The 17,206-nt window shown below is 42.1% G+C and overlaps 1 protein-coding gene across 1 annotated transcript in view; it reads left to right on the top strand.

The window, feature by feature from the left end:
* The first annotated feature begins 2,612 nt into the window (after window positions 1-2,612).
* Window positions 2,613-17,206, top strand: part of EXOC2 (exocyst complex component 2) — a 116,361-nt gene continuing 101,767 nt past the window's right edge. Inside the window, exons 1-2 of the mRNA XM_068163033.1 lie at window positions 2,613-2,797; window positions 14,335-14,491. Coding sequence (XP_068019134.1) covers window positions 14,374-14,491 — 118 coding nt within the window. The 5' untranslated portion in view covers window positions 2,613-2,797; window positions 14,335-14,373. The remainder of the gene's footprint in view (window positions 2,798-14,334; window positions 14,492-17,206) is intronic.

The following is a 17,206-nucleotide window of genomic DNA, read 5'->3' as shown; positions in this document are numbered from 1 at the left end:
GAGGAATTTTGTCAAACTGGAGTGTATTTTTTTTTTTTAGAGAAAATGCCAGAAAGTAGCATTCAATAGGTTCAAGTGTAGCATATCAGACAGAGCATCATCCGTTCCCCAGAGACAGGAAGGGGAAAAGTAAACAGGATCACAGTGGCATAGAAAAAAATGTAGAGTGAATCACAGGCTCAACCCACGTCACCACTGTTATGTTGGTGTGAAAAGGCAATTGCCACACGAGGGGGGCAGGAACAGGAAGAGGTGGAAGAGGCAAAGCAATTATTTTGCTCTCCTAACCCAGGGTATGACTTCGAGTTTAGTTCTTCCTTGTGTTTTGATGTGTTTTTCACCCAGAGCATGCTTGCCTTGGGGGACTGTGCTCCCAGAGTGACACTGAGTGACTGGAGAAAAGTGTAGCAGAGATCAAACTTGATCACCAGTTCAGAAAACATTAAATATCAGGATAGTACTGAAAGATTATTAAGGAAGAAAAGATACAGGGGATGGAGCCTTTAAAGAAGCAAAGGAGAGTTATAGAGAGAAAGCAAGCAGTCCATTCTCTGGGGCCAGCCAAGGCAGCCTTTTCATTAACGGACTGAAGTTGTAGTGGGGATAAAATCAGAGCATACATAAGGGTAGGGAAACACTGCAAAAGATTGCCTGAGGAGGTAGGAAAAGCACCACACTGTGAAGTCTTTAGGAACAAGATTGATAAAATAGTTCTGTTAGAACAAAGGAGTAGTTGATCCTGTCTTGGAGCATGGGAAAGGACTAGCAAGGGTGAGTTCTTAAGGGCTTCTTAGCTTTTTTCTGTGCCTTAGATTTCCCTGGTTAAAATGTTCGTCTCACAAATTCAAACAGAAGTAAGGAGAGACCTAGTGTGCACGTCCACATGTTAAAAAAAAGTACGGTGATAACTGTGAGCTTGGAGGCACTCAGTAAGGAGAACAGTTCTGTAAAGGCAGAATCAAAGTTAATCCATCAATTCATCAAGGGAAGGTGAGGGAGTAACTCCTGTGCTTTACAAACATCTTCAAAAGGGAGATATTTCTGTTAACAAGAAGCAGGCTTGCAATGGGCAGATGCTGTGGTTAGATGAATTTACCCTTTCAAACAACAGTCATGTTTCTATATAGGATATTTTTCACATGTCAGAATCACCACCGAGAAAGCTTCAGAAGTGCAGTGATGAATTCACCATTTCTCCAACTCCTTCAAATAAAACAAAGATGTCTTTCTAAGAAACCACTCTAGTAAGATCTTGGTGTGGGAACGGCTGGAGGAAATTCAGCAGCTTTCAATATCAAGGTTAGACAAGATGATCGTCATAATCTCTCTTGGCTTTCAGATCTGTTTACCCAACTTTGTAGAGAGATGTAGCGTTTAGAGATCACTGTCAAATCTGCATAAATGGATTAGAAGCAGGCATGAATGAGCAATTACTCCCATGACCTCTGTGAGGTATAATACCATTTACCAGGTCATTATATTACAACTTGCAACTTCTTTCCTCAGTTTTAACAGCATATATTAATCTCTTTAATGGCATCTGGAGTTCCATGGAGTAATATATTTATATTAGCAGCACTATATATGACAGAAAATATATACTATATATTGTGGTATATACATTATAAGCTGCATATATGAGAGATATATCTATTAACAGCACCAGTTTCCTTCTTTTTATTCTAAAGAGATGTGTGGGTGTTTCTTTTCTTCAGTGGGTCAAATCTACAGTCAGTCACCATCGCCTTTGTTCTGGAGTCACCAAAGGGGTGGGTGATGGTCGCCACACATCAGCTGGGAAAACCACCCACACTAGATTCGACAAAGTGAATCTACTGGAAGATGCAGGAAGCTCTTCATGGACATTCCCTGGGGCCCCTGCAGGTCCCAAGAGTCCTGGATACTGCTCTTTGCAACAGTAAGATTTGTCTGCATGGATGCCTCTGATGAACCTACATACACCACTTTTAAGACTTGTGAGAAAACTTCTGTCATGGCCACCATGCTTTTTACATTGCTTAAATTCTTTTGAGGTTTTACAAAAGGTAATTCATTTTCCCCACTAATATCCTGGTTTAGGCTTGGTTTGGGAAAACCAAGAAACGGTTTCTTCCTCCTGTATTTTTTTTCTCTCATTGCTTTTCCTCTCCTTCGCTTTAAGACTTGGTCCGAACTTGGCTTTTGCAACTGAATTTCAAACTATTGCAATAAAAAGGTGGGGGGAGGGGAAGAGGTTCTCATGACTTTCCAAAACAAGCCCATGTTCAGGACAAACCCCGGACAGACAGCATGGTGAGAAAGATTTGTACTTTTTCACTGGAAAGAGAACCCTGATTGGCAGTACTCGGGGTTGACAGCACTACTATGCCACCCTTCCTTAGTCTACCCTCAAGCCACTCCTCATGCCATAGCACGGGCGTCCCCACAGTGCCGCTGCATGGCGGCGTCGCTACAGCGCTCGGGGATGGTTTGCTTCCCATTTATTGTTGTGGCTCTGGTTGTTGTTATTATCGTTATAATGATTCTATTTCTCCCTTGCTCTCCTTCCTCGCCAGGGCACGCGGCCGCACTGCCGTACACACCACCACGGTTCACATGGTGGAAAGTCACGGCGACCGCTGGGTGGTGCTTGGAAGAGGGCGGAGCTCGGCATCCCGAGCGGCTCCTCCTTGTTGTCTCAGCGCTCCATCGATTGTCTCGGTTGGCGGCTGGAGCTGCCTGCGCCGGCCGGACGCGGAGGCGCTGCTGGGAGCGGAGCCGCCCCAGGTGCCGGATACGAACGCGGCGGCGGCGGCGGGTGAGTGACAGTCTCTGGCCTCCCGCCCCGCTCTTCCTCCGTCGGGCTCTGTGGAGCCAGTGCTCAGCGGGACAGCTCCGGCTCCTTTCCCCCCACCCCCTCCCCCTCTTCTCCCTCCCCTCGCTGTCCGGGGGTGTTGTCCCGTCGGGCGGGGTCGACTGTCGCGTCCCACGCCCCGCCTGTACCCGGGGATCGGGGACAGAGCTGCCGTTACCGGCCCTTCGAGCGTGGCAGGTTTTCTGCTGTCTCCAGCCTTCCTGGAGACACCTGCTGGCCCCGCAGCGGAGACGCGCCGGTACCGGCCCGCTCGTCCCCTTGAGGCTCATCCAAACCTCCTCCCGCATCCCCTTGGCAGGGGGCGGGGCTGGCCGCGGCGCTTCCCCTTTCCCTTCCCCTTTGAACCTCCTACCGGCGTCCTGCTGGCGGGTGGGTGTCCGCTGGGTGCTGGTGGCTGCCCTCTGTTATTCCGGCCCTTAGTGGGGTTGTGCGGGAGCTCTATTCGTGGCCCAGCAAGGCAGCGGCAGGGCAGCAGCTCGGTGGCTTTGGCCTTGATTTCCCATCGCTGACAGTTCCTGGGCTGGCTTGGTTATGCGGTGAAACGAATCTGGTTTTGAGCTGCCTGAAATCGTTCAGCTCAGTGAAGCCTGTGTGAGCGAGTAGAGGAAATAAGCAAGGCAGAGGCGCGGTGTGCCCAGGAAAAGCTGTTTCATTGGAGGTCTGCTTTGGTTTTGTTCCCAACTTTCATCCAGCGATGAAGTCTCAGAAATCGCTCCCCAAAATATGTGTGTGCTGCCACACACACTAAAGTACCGTAGTAAGAGATGGGGGTGGAGGGGCAAATCACAATAACATACAGTGTTTGAGAGGTGACTGCTTTCATTGCTATCTGACTGGAAATGTTACACTTCCTCTGTGGCTTTTTTACTTCCTACCCGGTTCTCTATTGCTCCTTCCCTTGAGTAGTCCAGAAGGGACCATGAGCTAAGTGACCAAATGTCTTTCTTCCTTGCCCCTTCTATATCTTAATTAGGAACATCTTTTAATGAGGAGTAGGCCATGTCCAAAATTGGGGGTAATCCTGTTTCCAAAAGGGATCTTCCCATTCTATCCAGTTTTACTGGGTTTCAGAGTAGCTCTCCTTCTACAACATCAGCTTTGCCCTTTCTCTTTCCCCTCTGCTTTCAGTGTTTCCAGTAATTTGCTTCTTATTGTGGATTATCAGCTTCTAGCCATACACTCCAAAGCTTTGCATTGAAAGCCAGTGAAACATGAGCCATTTTACCTCTGAGAGAACATTGAGTTAAACCTAAATTTGCAATAGTCAATACAGTATTTATACCCAAATATATTTCTTCAAAGTTTAGTTTAGGATGATGATCTTGTTTGAAATCTCTGGGCTTTCTGGTCGTTCTTAAGTAGAGTCTCTTTTCTCTCTAGTGAACTGTGTGGATTTCATCACTGTAAACTCTGTTTTGATTTTGATAAAGTTGCCAAAGCAGTTAAAGCCTTGGCATTTACTTGGGTTTGTTTGTTTGTTTTGTGAAAACTGCAAATAAATAAAGGTTGGTTTCACTGCTTTCCCTTTTGCTCACCTGAAAATAAAAAGCTCTGTAATTCTTGGCTCCCTATTTCCGTGGTGTCTGTTGAAGCAGCAGAAGGCAAGTTCTTTCCCATGGATAGATTAATGTACAGACTTTATGATTTATGCCCACCCTTGGGGTTTCTTTTGTCTTAAACACCCTTTAAACCAGGGTGCAGTTATATTCCTTGTACTGGTATGACTTACCTCTGTGAAAATACCAGTAATCCATGTTGTAATGGTAAAGGGGGTTTCTGTGTGGAAAACGTAACGTGTTGCCTATGTTAATATCTAATTAAAAGCATCTTAATCAAGCTTGTGCTTTTTTGTTTTTAAAGCAAAATGTGAAGTTGTGTTTTCATGGCCTTCTATAAATGAGAATGTTTTTACAGACTTTATAGACTTTTAAAATGCTCTAGTTGCTTCATCAGATATTAGTGCCGATTAACGGCCTAATTGATGGACATTTCAAATGAATTCTAGCCCACCCCCCCTTATTAAAATAAAAATAAGCCTTCATAGAAAAATATTTCATGCTGTGTCTTTTGAGTAGTGGATATTGTTGTATGGAGAAACTGTTTTGTCAACAGTGCAGAACGTACTGCACACTAAGTGTTTCTGAATCTGTAGTATTCTGATTTATTTTGAGTTGTAGGATTTCTTGTGAATATAAGCAGAAGTGGGGTTTTTTTGCTGGCTGTTGAGACTGTTTGTCGGGAAAACAGACAATAAAGAGGTGAAAATATATAATCTAGCAATTGTTTTTCTGAGATCCTACTGAAAAAAAACCTGTATCCACTTATACAATCTGTTCTTCAGTACGCTGCTGCTCACAGGGAAGCTGGACTAAAGCAAAGGGAGCTGTTTGACTAGAAGGAGAGAAGCCAGTGACTTCTCTTAGTGATTAACATTTTGATGTGTTATGTTAAACAGCGCTTAACTAATTTCTTTCAATGTGCTGATATTTTTAGCTGTTAATTCAGCAGGTCTCAAGAGCTGCATTTGAAACTAAAGATCAGGTTTGAGTTATTTTAGTCCTGTTTATTCTGTGCTTTTCTGCTTTCCCGATTAAAAAGAGAAAAGAAAAAAAAGAAAAATCCTGATAGGATGGTGGCAGAAGGCTGAATATAAAAGGTGTTCTTAAAAGCTTGGATTGTGACAGCTACTGAAAGTAGCCACGAAATAATCTACTGTCGGAGTTTTGTTCTGCGGGACAAAGCAGCCTGTGAGACACAGACAGACACAACCTGCTGTATGTTTTAAATAGCTGTACATCCCCACTTCATTACCCAGACAGGCACAGAAAACCTTCCACAGGCAGAATTAGTAGTGCTTTATTTTACAGTGCAGACTGGAAAATAATACCTGGAAGACTGCACATCTCACAGTGAATTTATTTTATGTGTGTGTTTTTCCCTCAAAGTGGAGTCTGCTTCTGTACTGCAGTGTGCCGAAGGTTCAAAATCCCAACACCAGCTAAACTAAGATCATTTCGCATAAGTCAGACATTAGGTCTTCAGCTTCACCTTCTGTGTTGGACCACCTACATTCTGCAGATCTGTGCACTGTTGTCTTTCGAATGACTTCTCCCCGGGGAGAAATACAGTGCTTGGTAATGGGGGAAAACTTGTTTGTAAAGGTGCTTGTAGGATGAGGGGTGATTAGACAGCGCACTCGTAGCGCGGTCACCTTGGGTTGGTGTTTTGGCTTTGGCACTGCACATGAAAGCAAAGTCTGTGTTTGCAGCTTGCAAAGTATCAGTGTAAAAACAAAGCTGATTAAAATGTTTGTACCTCAACCTGAAAATTATTTCCTAGAGTGCCTGTCAGCGGTGCAGCTCCAAAGCAGTTGGATTGCTCTCCCAAGGTCAAAAGTTAGAGGAGGAGGGAAGGGCAAGAGGGAGAATTCATTTCTGTGATCGCCTCAAAAGGGGGGAAAAAAAAAAAGAACTTGAAGCAACTTTGCACAGGGAAAGCAGACTAGGTATTTAATACTATAAATAACACAACCCCCTCCTTTCCCTCCTTTGGAGGAACTGTTTCTAATTGTCCTTTTAATATTATTTTGGAAGTATGTAGTCCTTTCTCTTCAAGAGGCGGTTGGGCAGTGTAGCCGTTTCTTTGCAACAGAAGCTGTTAATTAGTTTGCAGACAGTAAATTCAGCGTTGCAGTAGAAAATACTGTGAGCCCACTCAGTGCTGGCTGTGAAAAAGCCAGGTTTTCCTTTCTAATTTGGTTTGTTTTGTTTGTAAGGAAAACAAAATTTTCCAGACACCAATCCCTTACTGGGACTGCTTTCCTCTTGACCTTGAGGGAACTACAGATTCTCAGGTTTTCAGTTTAATTCTCAGAGGCAGACCCCAGCCTATGTTGTACGGAAGCCGGTGGGGACTTTGGTGGTGTAAAAGTGTCTGTGCATTTGGTTACAATACAAATCAGTGATTTTTAGGCATATTTAGACTTGCACTTTTCCTTTCACTTTGTGGATGACTCGCACAAAGTGTACGCTGTGTTTGGAAGCTCAGTGAAAAGCTGGCAGCAGTAGTTAATGATGCAGGGCTGTGCTGAGCAACAGTTCCTTTTTGAATGCCCCCTTTTGTACTGGGGACAAACTAAACTGATTTTTGGAGATAACCCTAAAGTGCCTCAGTTTAATAAAAAAGCAATTTAAATTTCCTGCTTAATAATTCTCTGAGCCTTGGGACACCGTGAATCTCACTGTGTTCTTTTAAAAGGTACCTAGCTTCTTGCTGGGAAACAATGTTAGACTTTAGGCAGAAAAGTTTGACTTATGTACCGAGCTGGTGGGTTTTTCTTGTGGCTCCTTTTCAGCAGCATAGAAGGCAGAAGAGCTTCTGTTTCTCACAAGGCAGCTACTCTCCTCTGAAAGCACAATAGTTCCTTACAGGAGTTAGGATTTTAGGTGGAAATAAAGCTAGAGAGTATGTAAGGCAGAGTCAGGCTGAAATATATCAGAAAAATACCTGTGTGCCCAGGCTTTAAGGCAGTGAAAGGTTTTAGTCCATATTTGAGTGTGCAGGTTGAGAGAGGTAGAGCTAATGGCTGCGGTTCTTCCCTGAAACAGAGGCTAGAAGGATGATTTGGGAGAAAACATGAAGGAGACAGGGACCTCAGTAACACAAGTGCATGTCTCATCCCTTAAATGTTGCTGAAACAAAAGGAACTGCCAAGAAAGCCACACAGCAAATGTTAAATTGAAAGTTACAGCTCCACAAGCACCCAAATGAAAACTCTGGCCATGTGAGATGTGTCATTACAGTGGTTATTGTGGGTTTACAAAGAATATTGTGTATAGTTACAGGGCTTCAGAAAAAAAAATAAATTGGGGGGGGTGTATGTGTCTTGTTTCTTTTTTCTAGGGGGGTTGGAATATCTCATCCCACTGGGACTTCTTTAGTTTAGTTTTCTGAACTTCTGGATCTTTCTGAATGCATTTGCATGAACAAATTTGAAAGGTTTTGCTGCTTGGAGCATGCTTTTCCAGTTTCTGCCTGGGACTAACATAAGATAGAGGGATGATGAGCGTCTTAAGATTCTTTCCCACTTTCCTAAAACCTAAAATAATGCACTGCTCCAGCGCAGAACCAGGATGAGTGGTTTAGCTGAAGGACAGTACGAAGGGCTTCCAGGTGAAGCAGAGTTTGGATGGTGGAGGCACAGGCAGATGGGGGACAGCATGTGTTTTGTGAGCATGTAGAAATTAATGGGAGATTTATGGCCATCTGTGATATGGTTTTGTGTACAGCCGAGTTGACTTTTTTCCCTCTATATGTTTATACAGACATGTTTAAGGCTTTTCTTCACAGTGCTGCTAGATTATAGTGGTGTGTCACGTAATAAATACAGAAGCTTTTAGCTGAATAGAGGGCTGAATTTCTGGGGAGCTGCAGTGCAATTTGTAATGAAAAGAGCGGAAATTTTGGGGAGAAACATCTGTGTTCAGAGTGTCTTATATTACATTTTCTTTGATGCTTTTGGCCTTTTCTGGCCAATTTAGTATGGCCAGAGCAGATGTTCAGAAAACTTAAACTGATTTGACTGGAGTCTTGGTGCTGTAACATTGAATATACTAGCAGAAGTGCTCATTCAGGAACCGGTATAAACTGGCATGTAGAGCTCATAAATAAATTGGGGGAATAGTATTTTCAGTGTGAAGTTATTGAACTTTAAAGTCAACTCTTTTGAAAATGGAATGGGAATTTTCCTTTGAGATTTGCCCCAACAGAAGTGTCCTAATCCATGTTCATGGGGCCAATACTGTCATTTGGGTTGTTGTAGTACTGTCACAGTCACTGAGGTAGAGAGATGTGGAGCTGAGGTCAAGATGGATTCTGTGGTTCTGGGGTTTTCCTACTATATATGGATTACATCAAATTCACATCCTAGTGAGTGTGATGGAAGAGGTTTGTGGGTTTTCATGGGAGTAGAGTGGAGCAGAGAGAAATCTTTATTAAAGCTGACTAAAACAGGTTTTGCTACGCTTCAACCATTTTATTCAGGATTTTCTGTTTGAACAGGTGATATATATGGCAGATGAAATAATTTGTCTGAACTAAAAATTTCCCCTGACAACTACCATTTTAAGAGTCTCTGCTCATTTATACCATAGATTAATATTCTTTTAAATCTATTTTTAGAGGTCTGTTAGTTTTACTGCTTGCCGATGGGTCACAAACCTAAACTTGCTGATGAGTCACAAACTTTGTTGGTTGCAGTCTCCTTAATTACCTTCTGGTGGCATATAGTGCAAGATGCTAATGAACAAAACTCCACTTTGGAACAGAATGCCTGTGGGGAAAAAAAGGAGCCTTTACATGTTGTAACAGCATTTGTGTGGTTAATTTTTTCTCTGAGGAGAATCTCCCCCTTCCCCAAATAAATAGCATGACAAAATTCCTGACGTAGGAACACATCAATATCTTGGTATGTTGTACATGTAACTGATAAGATACTGCCGTTTAATGAAGTCCGAGAAAATGGATTGGTGTTGGTCTGGATGTCTTTCTTTTGGCCGTGTGACCGATAGAAGGTTAATTGATGTTAAATGGCTACTTTGTTAGCCCTTCATCAGCCGCTAAACTAGTACCGAAGGAGTGCAGATCATTACTACAAAAGGCCAAGATCAGTATGTTTTCTTAGCGAGGTTTATAGGGCTTTTGTGTTGTTTTTTTTTTTATCCCGGCCTTCTTTTCCTCCTTCCCAACCACACAGGACATCACCAGCTGTAAGGATGGGAGGAGAGAGCGGGCAGCTTCTCTAAACACACACTCGGGTTCCTGCCCCCCGTTCTGCTCCTCGTACCTCCGCAGAGTGACAGCTTGGAGATGTTGCGTGCGAGCGAGTTCAGCTGGTGCTGTGTGGTCCGGGTGTGTGGTCTCCAGCTCAACCCAGAGGCTGCGAACGGGGTGGAGGAGAGAGAGCAACACTGTTTACTTTAATTTATTTCGGATGCCGGAACTGTGCCCGGAGTTTCTCCGAAGCTGGGTTCCACGGTGAGCAGTGTCAATCCCTCACAGCTGAACTCCTCTGCCGAGGGCTCCCGCAGCATCTGCCGCGGGGCCAACCTTTTCATCCCCTGGGACTCAGAAATGTTAATGGCATCGCTGAGTGCTGTGATTATTTTGCTTTCACTCCCCTCAAGATCTATAGCCATGGAGATGTACGTTGCTGGGTCAAGGGATGCAGGACCTCAGATACGGAGGGAATGCACAAGTCTGGTTGTTGTGAAAGCAAAACTGCTATGCTACCCCAAACTAAAATCTTTAGTACATCCTTCGCAAGTGATTGTGGTGTTCAAGAGCCCTTTAACTAAGAGAATGGTATCATATTATGTCATCCAGCATTCCAAATTTAATCTTTTTTTTCTTTTTTCTTTGCCATTTTCCCTGTCCATCACAAAACTTGCCCGTCTTTGCAAACTGGAACTAATTTTGTCATCTGATGTTGTCCTGCAGGTGAATGTGTTTGTCAGTGTTACCATTGGCTTGAATCAACACACGGGATATGCCAAAACAAATGAGGCTTGCTTTGTTCCGTGTGATGGGGGAAATCACCCCCTTTTTTATGATTGCTAATCTTTTAATCATAGAACTATAGAATGCATCAGGTTGGAAGGCACCCACAAAGGTCATCTAATCGAACCCTCTGCAGTGAGCAGGGACATCTTTCACTATAAGTAGCTTAGTGGCGTTTTGAAGGGATTCTTCCCCTCTGTCCCAAAATGTAAGATTTGTGAGTGCTCCTTGTTTAAATTGACAAGTCTTCTTTTATTATTTAAATAAACAGGCACAAATTCTTAATATCACTTGGAATTCCAGCATTGTTTAGCTTATTCATTTCCCAGTCTCTTCTGGCAGCCTTGCAGGAATGGACTTGGTATTATTAATGCAGTGTTGAAGGCTGTGGAAATTCTAGGGCACTGCAGATCTCCAGAGGGGTTAATAAATGTCAGTTATTTTCACAGTGCTTCTTTTGAGATGCTTTAAAATCGTGGTTTATGGAGATTATCTGTCTGAATTTATGTTGTTGGGCAGATAAAGCACGGGAAAGGTTGCAATAGTGTTTTTCATCATTTTGTATTGGTTTGGAGTACAAACACGTAGGAAGCTTCTTTTTTCCTTGGTTTTTTTTTTTTTCCCTTTTTTTGCTGTGTTGCCCTGCTTGGGGTCAGTTGCTGTGTCCCTTTACTGACTTGTAGTGCGTTGTGCTTGAGGGACTCTCTGGGTTTTGCAGTGAAAACAGATTTTTAGATGTATTTAGTAGGAGCACAGGTTTGTGTCGTTTAAGGCGAAAAGACCGTCAGCTAGCTTCTGGCAGCTGACTATTTATGGCTCATTTAAAAAAGGGCATTTCATAAATCTGTTCATTTGGAAAGCATTCAGCGCTGCGGTTTTAGTGTGGGGAGCACCTCAGCAGTGGGGTTGAGGTTGGTTTGTGCTTTAAGGATTAAACACCAGCATCTGAGATGTGCTGTAAGTTGAAGATGGATGATACTTTTGATCATTCCTGCCTCAAAACTTTTAAATTGCATTCTGTCACATCTGTATGACTGAGAACAAAGACATATTTGACACCTGAAGACTTGACTGCTCGCTTGTAGCTTAGACTTTCTCAGTGATGACAAATAGCCTTTTTCTTTCCTCCCTTCTTGACAGCTGAGATTCCCTTTGCTAGATGACCGTGGCACTTGCATCGACCTTGAGCCTGTCTTGCTCCAGGAGAGTCTTTTAACTTGTGTCTGTGACAAAGTACAACTGAAAACTTCAACTTAACTGAATTGTCACTCACTTGCTCTCTTGTTTTAGAAGTTAGAAAGTCCTTTTAAAAATTTCACTTGTTAATTTTAACACTGGTGACATTTGTAAGCTGGCACCTGATTGTTATTTATCTTCTGGAGTTCTGTGCCTTCATCATGTTTGCAGTTTTCCTCTGGGCTTTGAACTTACCAGCCTATTTAATATCCTGAACTTATGCTGTTCACTGATTGCATGTTTTATTGCTTCTCCCAGGGTAAGCAACGCTCTGCTCTGCAGAATAGAGAGCAGCATTGGGCATTTGATGTTTTTCTTCTCTGCTCTCTGATGAAAGTTGGATGAGGAAGCCTGTATAAAAGCTCTGTTTTTAAACCACTCTGCTTGTGATTTCCATTGTGTTGGGCCACATTCTGTGTCTTCACAAATGGTTTTTGAAATGGCTTTACCTAGGGTGAAGAGTGAAGGTGTCCCCTCTTAGCAAGCTTGTAATAACCAGAATTATCTGTGTTGTGGGTTTGATTGTTACTTTTTTTAACCAAACCTTTGTGAGAGGACAGCTTATTTGAGAAGCTCATGGCAAGACAAAGCTGATATTTATGAAAGGCATTTTATTCACCATGGCTTTGTAGTAGATGGTCTTTCCAGGGGCTTTCGGACTCCTTGCGCTTTCATAACAAGAATTATGACAGAATAATAGAATAATACGGGCAAGATCATGGGAGCAGCCAAACAGATGCCATCCCTGCTAAACTGTTGGGAGATACTGTGAGGAAATGAAGTTTAAAGTGGTGGGGGGAGTGAAGAGACAGAGTCCTCTGTTAGTTTGGTGGTAGACTGTGCACTGCAAAAACCTTGTTAATGCTCCTTCAGTGAGCCTGGCTACTCAGAGGGGATAGCTTGGATAGAGAATAGGCTTTATGCTGTCTCCCCTAGTCTCTGGAGGAAGAAAAATCTTTCAGTGAGAGGGCTGCTTTATTGTTATTGTTGTTGTTGCTCTCTTTGTTGCTATCATCATCATTATTTTATACAAAACAAAATAGAATTTCTCTCTGGGGCAATGTAAAGAATTGCAACAAAAGCTCTCAATTACATTATGGTATCTTTACATGTAATGGAAAGCAGATAATTGTTGTTTTTTTTTTCAGTTCTGCCTACAAACCTGCTTTTGGCCACAGCAGCACACTGGCTAACTTTCCCAATAAGTAGTTTGGTCACTTTTAACTACTGACATGTTAGTCAGAAAGAGGAGAGGAGATAAAAATGAATTGACGGCTCTCAGGCATTTGTTTGGTGCCCGTAGTAAGGACAGGCTCCAAAGAGTTCCTTCCCTTACTCTTTGGAAGCAAGACAACCCATTGCTGTTTAAAAATGCTAATAATAGGGTCAGGGTATTGTAATGTGTTGAGATTTACTGTGGTATTCTCATTCCAGTGAGGTATTTTAAAGCAATTCTGCAGTAAGGATGGAAATACTTCAGAAGGAATACTAGACCTCAGGAGGCTCAGCATTTTTATTACATTTATTTAGCTCACCATGAAGAGGGATCTTGTGCCAATTTCTGAAATCCAGAAAAATATCTTGTAATATTACTTTTGAGTTTTGGTATTGATTCAGGCCAATGCCAGTGGTGCTTGGGTATTTTGAAATAAACAATGTCTGCAGTGCAAGGGAGCTATAATACTTATTGGAGGTGGAGGGAATCAACCAAGTAATACCCAAGTAGCTTCAAATTTACTTGTTCTCATCAAGATTTTTTCCTCTCCTGTTACCCCTGAGTTCCTCAAGATGGTATTTTGACATCTGTGTTACTGAATAGTATTCTTTCTAGACCTTTACCAAAAATCATGCTAAAAGAGGTGGTTTATTTTCTATTAATGGTCTCCAGACATATGCTTTTCTCTGAAGAAGGTGACTGTGTGTGTAGATGTAAGGTTCTTCACAGCTCTTGTGTATCATTGAGGTGTGCTAAAGATCTGTGAGGAAAGCTGCACAGATTATGTTGGTAACAAAAACCTTGTATGAAATGGTTCCTACATCAGCACCCTGCTCAGAACCAATGCTGTGGCTACAAAGATGATCATAGTATCATAGTATCAGTCAGGATTGGAAGGGACCACAAGGATCATCTAGTTCCACCCCCCCTGCCATGGGCAGGGACACCCCACACTAGATCAGGCTGGCCAGAGCCTCTTTTATGATGAGACTCTTTTAACGAGAAGTCCCATGGAAAAGATGAGGGGTAAGAATTAATATGCAGGGGGACTGTGGTTGGACACAAAGAAAATCTTTCCCAGCAAGAACCAATCAGCCATTGGAAAAAATCTCCTTAAGGGAAGTGGTGGAGTCCTCAGTAACAGAGGATTGAATAGGCTCATTTTGAATTCTAACACAGGTGAGTCAGAGCATGTATATAGGTTCATTAAGCATTTGAGGGTTTAGTATTTTTTGGAATATAGTTTTATTGGCAGCTCAGAACTAGACCTTGACTTAATTTAGCAGAAGAGATGTAGATATTCTTGATGGGTTTATGACTGTGGCAAAGAGGCTTTGAGTGATGTTCCATTTTTATGTTCATATTCCTCTACCATTTTAGAACAACTTAAAAGCTTTTTGTTGTTTTTTACATAATGTAATTATTGGTTTTGTTGTTTGTTTTTTTTTAATGACTGTTTCTTGCTGAACAGGTGAAAAGTAACTTGGCTCTCAGTAACTGAATAGACATCATGTCTCGAGCACGGCAGCCCCCACTTGTCACTGGCATCTCTCCCAATGAAGGCATCTCATGGACAAAAGTGACAATTAGAGGAGAAAATCTGGGGACTGGGCCAACAGACCTCATAGGTAAGCTGAAAAACAACAGCATACTTTTAAGACTGTAAAAGGTCACATTTAGGATATGATGAGAGAGTATTCTTTTGACTGGTAAAATCTATGCTGTGAGGAAATGCCTTTGCACAAATACGGCCTTGAATCCCTAAATTCAAGGATGCAGTCCAATGTCTATTAATCAGAGTGACCTTACTTTACTAGATGAACACTTAGCCAGACTTGGTGCCTGGCTTAGTTACTGTACATTAAGAATGAATGCCTGTGGGAATGTCCTAAAGGAAGGTAGATGTATGAGATGCTCCTTAGTTACTTTCCCAGGCAGTGAGAATTTCAGCATGGAGCCTTTCCTATCAGAATTCTGTGTTTTCAATGGATTGAGAAGGTCATTGAGCATCACTAGTCCTTGAGTTAGTGTATCTGAGCAATTCTGCCAAAGTTTCAGAGGTTCAGTGATTTAACTATGTGTTCTGTGAAGAGTCATTTCCGTTGCTGTTTCGATTTTAACATACCAGCTGTATCTAACACATCACAACTCTCACGCTGAAAGAGGCAACAAGCAATTTTCTCTGATTCCTCTGACCATACACACATTGCTCATCACTGCTTTCTTGTCTCTTTTCCAAATTGAAAAGTTCTTAGATTTTCTGCATGTATCTTTGACCTTTCTTGTTGCTTTTCAGTCAGTCATTACCAGGCAAGGGTGAAGATCAGCTTGGTTACCTGTAACATTTGAGAGGTGAATGCACTGTGCATAATGCTGTGCCCTCACTTTGCTATTTCTTCCATGGGATTCAGTTTTCTCTGTAACACCTACTAAGCACTGAGCTATGTTTTGTTATCCAGCCTGTTACAGTCCCATGGTTTAATGCTTGGGGGCAAGTAGTCAAGGTTTTGTCTGTGTGTATCATGCTGTTGTTGAATTTCAGCTGCTGTTTTATAGCATCTACATCACAGGATTGTTAAGGTTGGAAAAGTTCATCAAGTCCAACCATGAATCCAGCACTGCCATGCCCACTAAACCATGATCTGAAGTGTCATGTCTACATGTTTTTTGAACACCTCCAGGGATGGTGGTTCTACCACTTCCCTGGCCAGCTTGTTCCAATGCCTGACCACTCTTTCAGTAACACAATTTTTCCTAATGCCCAACCTGAGGCTCCTCTGGTGTAATCTGAGGCCATTTCCTCTCGTCTGATCACTTACTACTTGGGAGAGGAGGCTGACCCTCACATGACTACAACCTCCTTTCAGGTAGTTGTGGAAAGCAACAAGGTCTCCCCATTATGGTGTATCCGCACAGACTCATAAGAGCTGTCCCATGTTCTTCCTAGTTTTCAGTCTTTACATTCTGAACAGATTAACATCAGCAAACTTTAACCTTCTTATCTTATTTAGGAATACATTGAACATAAGCAATCCCAGCACATACTCTGGAAGCTTTTCCTGACTGAAAACACACCGTTTAGTGTAACCTTATTTCTGTCTTAACAAGCTGTTTAACCCTTTGAGGCTCATACCCTAAAGCTCATTTTCCTGGTCAAATCTTCTGGAAATCCAAGTTGACTCCAGCTACTGGAATTTCCCTTATTTCTCTTGTAAGTTGATCATATGTGTAATTCAGTGTCCATTTTAGAGGCAATTTATCTAACATGTTGTGGAATTGTGACTCCTCTGAAGTCCATTGGAATTTTGTTTGGCTTTGCTAGAAACTATTTTTCACTTCATGGCTGTAAACCAAGATTCCCAAATTCCATCTTGGCCACCACAATGAACTTTATGGCCAAGCTTAAGCTACTATAATTTTCCCCTTTCCTTCTGTTTGCTGCCTCTCAGAAGGGGAATTGGATTTTTTCTGAGCTGCTAGACAAGATTGTAGTACACTAAGAAATCTTTACTGAGAAATAATGAAGTAACTGATGATGTTAGAGGTCAGTGTATTTCTGTTTGTGTGTGTGGTTGATTCATTAGTTCAGTCCTCTTAGACATGATCAGTGCTGGGATTTTGGAAGGAAGACATCTCCTGAACGGGTGCCTCACTGACTAACTTTTATTCCTCATACTGGATTTGGGAGTCACTCTAGTATCACATAGCTGCTGATAATCTCATGCTTTAAGGTAAAAAATAAGACTATCCATGATTATTATTTTTCTTTTTCCTTAGCTCAGTTCTCAGCTTCCTCCAGCGAGTGACTAAGGCTCCAGATATGTAACTATTTCTTTTCATGGTTAAATGAAGCATGTAAATATTGCCTGTGGCTTGAAGGAAAGTACTTGCAAAAGTGAGCCTTGGTAGGCATGAGATTGATGCAAGCACAAGTGAGAGTTAGATACAGTTTATAATCTCCTCTTTGCATTGGAGTAAAATGAAAAGCAAGACACTTTTTAATATGTACAAGCAGAATATCACATGATAGAAGAAAATACCTTTTAGTTTCATTTAGGAGAGGACCTCCTGGTAATCTTTGTCTTTGAAATCAAATCAGCTCTTTATTTGTAGCTCCATAGCTCATGGTACAAAAAGTCCAGTCCAGGAGATACCTGTAACGTTTAGTTGGTCTTTAAGACATTTTCAGCTGTATTTTGTAGGCATTGTAAAATTATATATAATTATTTATAATGCACAAGCATAATGAAAATTGGGAAGTCTCTGTAAAAGAATTACTTGGGCCTGTTAATTGAAAGGCGCATAAAACCTAGAACCTCATTGTAATGTTCTCAAAGATGTTT

Source organism: Melanerpes formicivorus, unplaced genomic scaffold (assembly GCF_026170545.1).
Source record: "Melanerpes formicivorus ecotype bairdi unplaced genomic scaffold, bMelFor1.0.p_v2 SCAF_69, whole genome shotgun sequence".
Taxonomy (NCBI): domain Eukaryota; kingdom Metazoa; phylum Chordata; class Aves; order Piciformes; family Picidae; genus Melanerpes; species Melanerpes formicivorus.
Note: the sequence above shows the minus strand (reverse complement) of the source record. Positions and strands in the feature narration are given on the sequence as shown.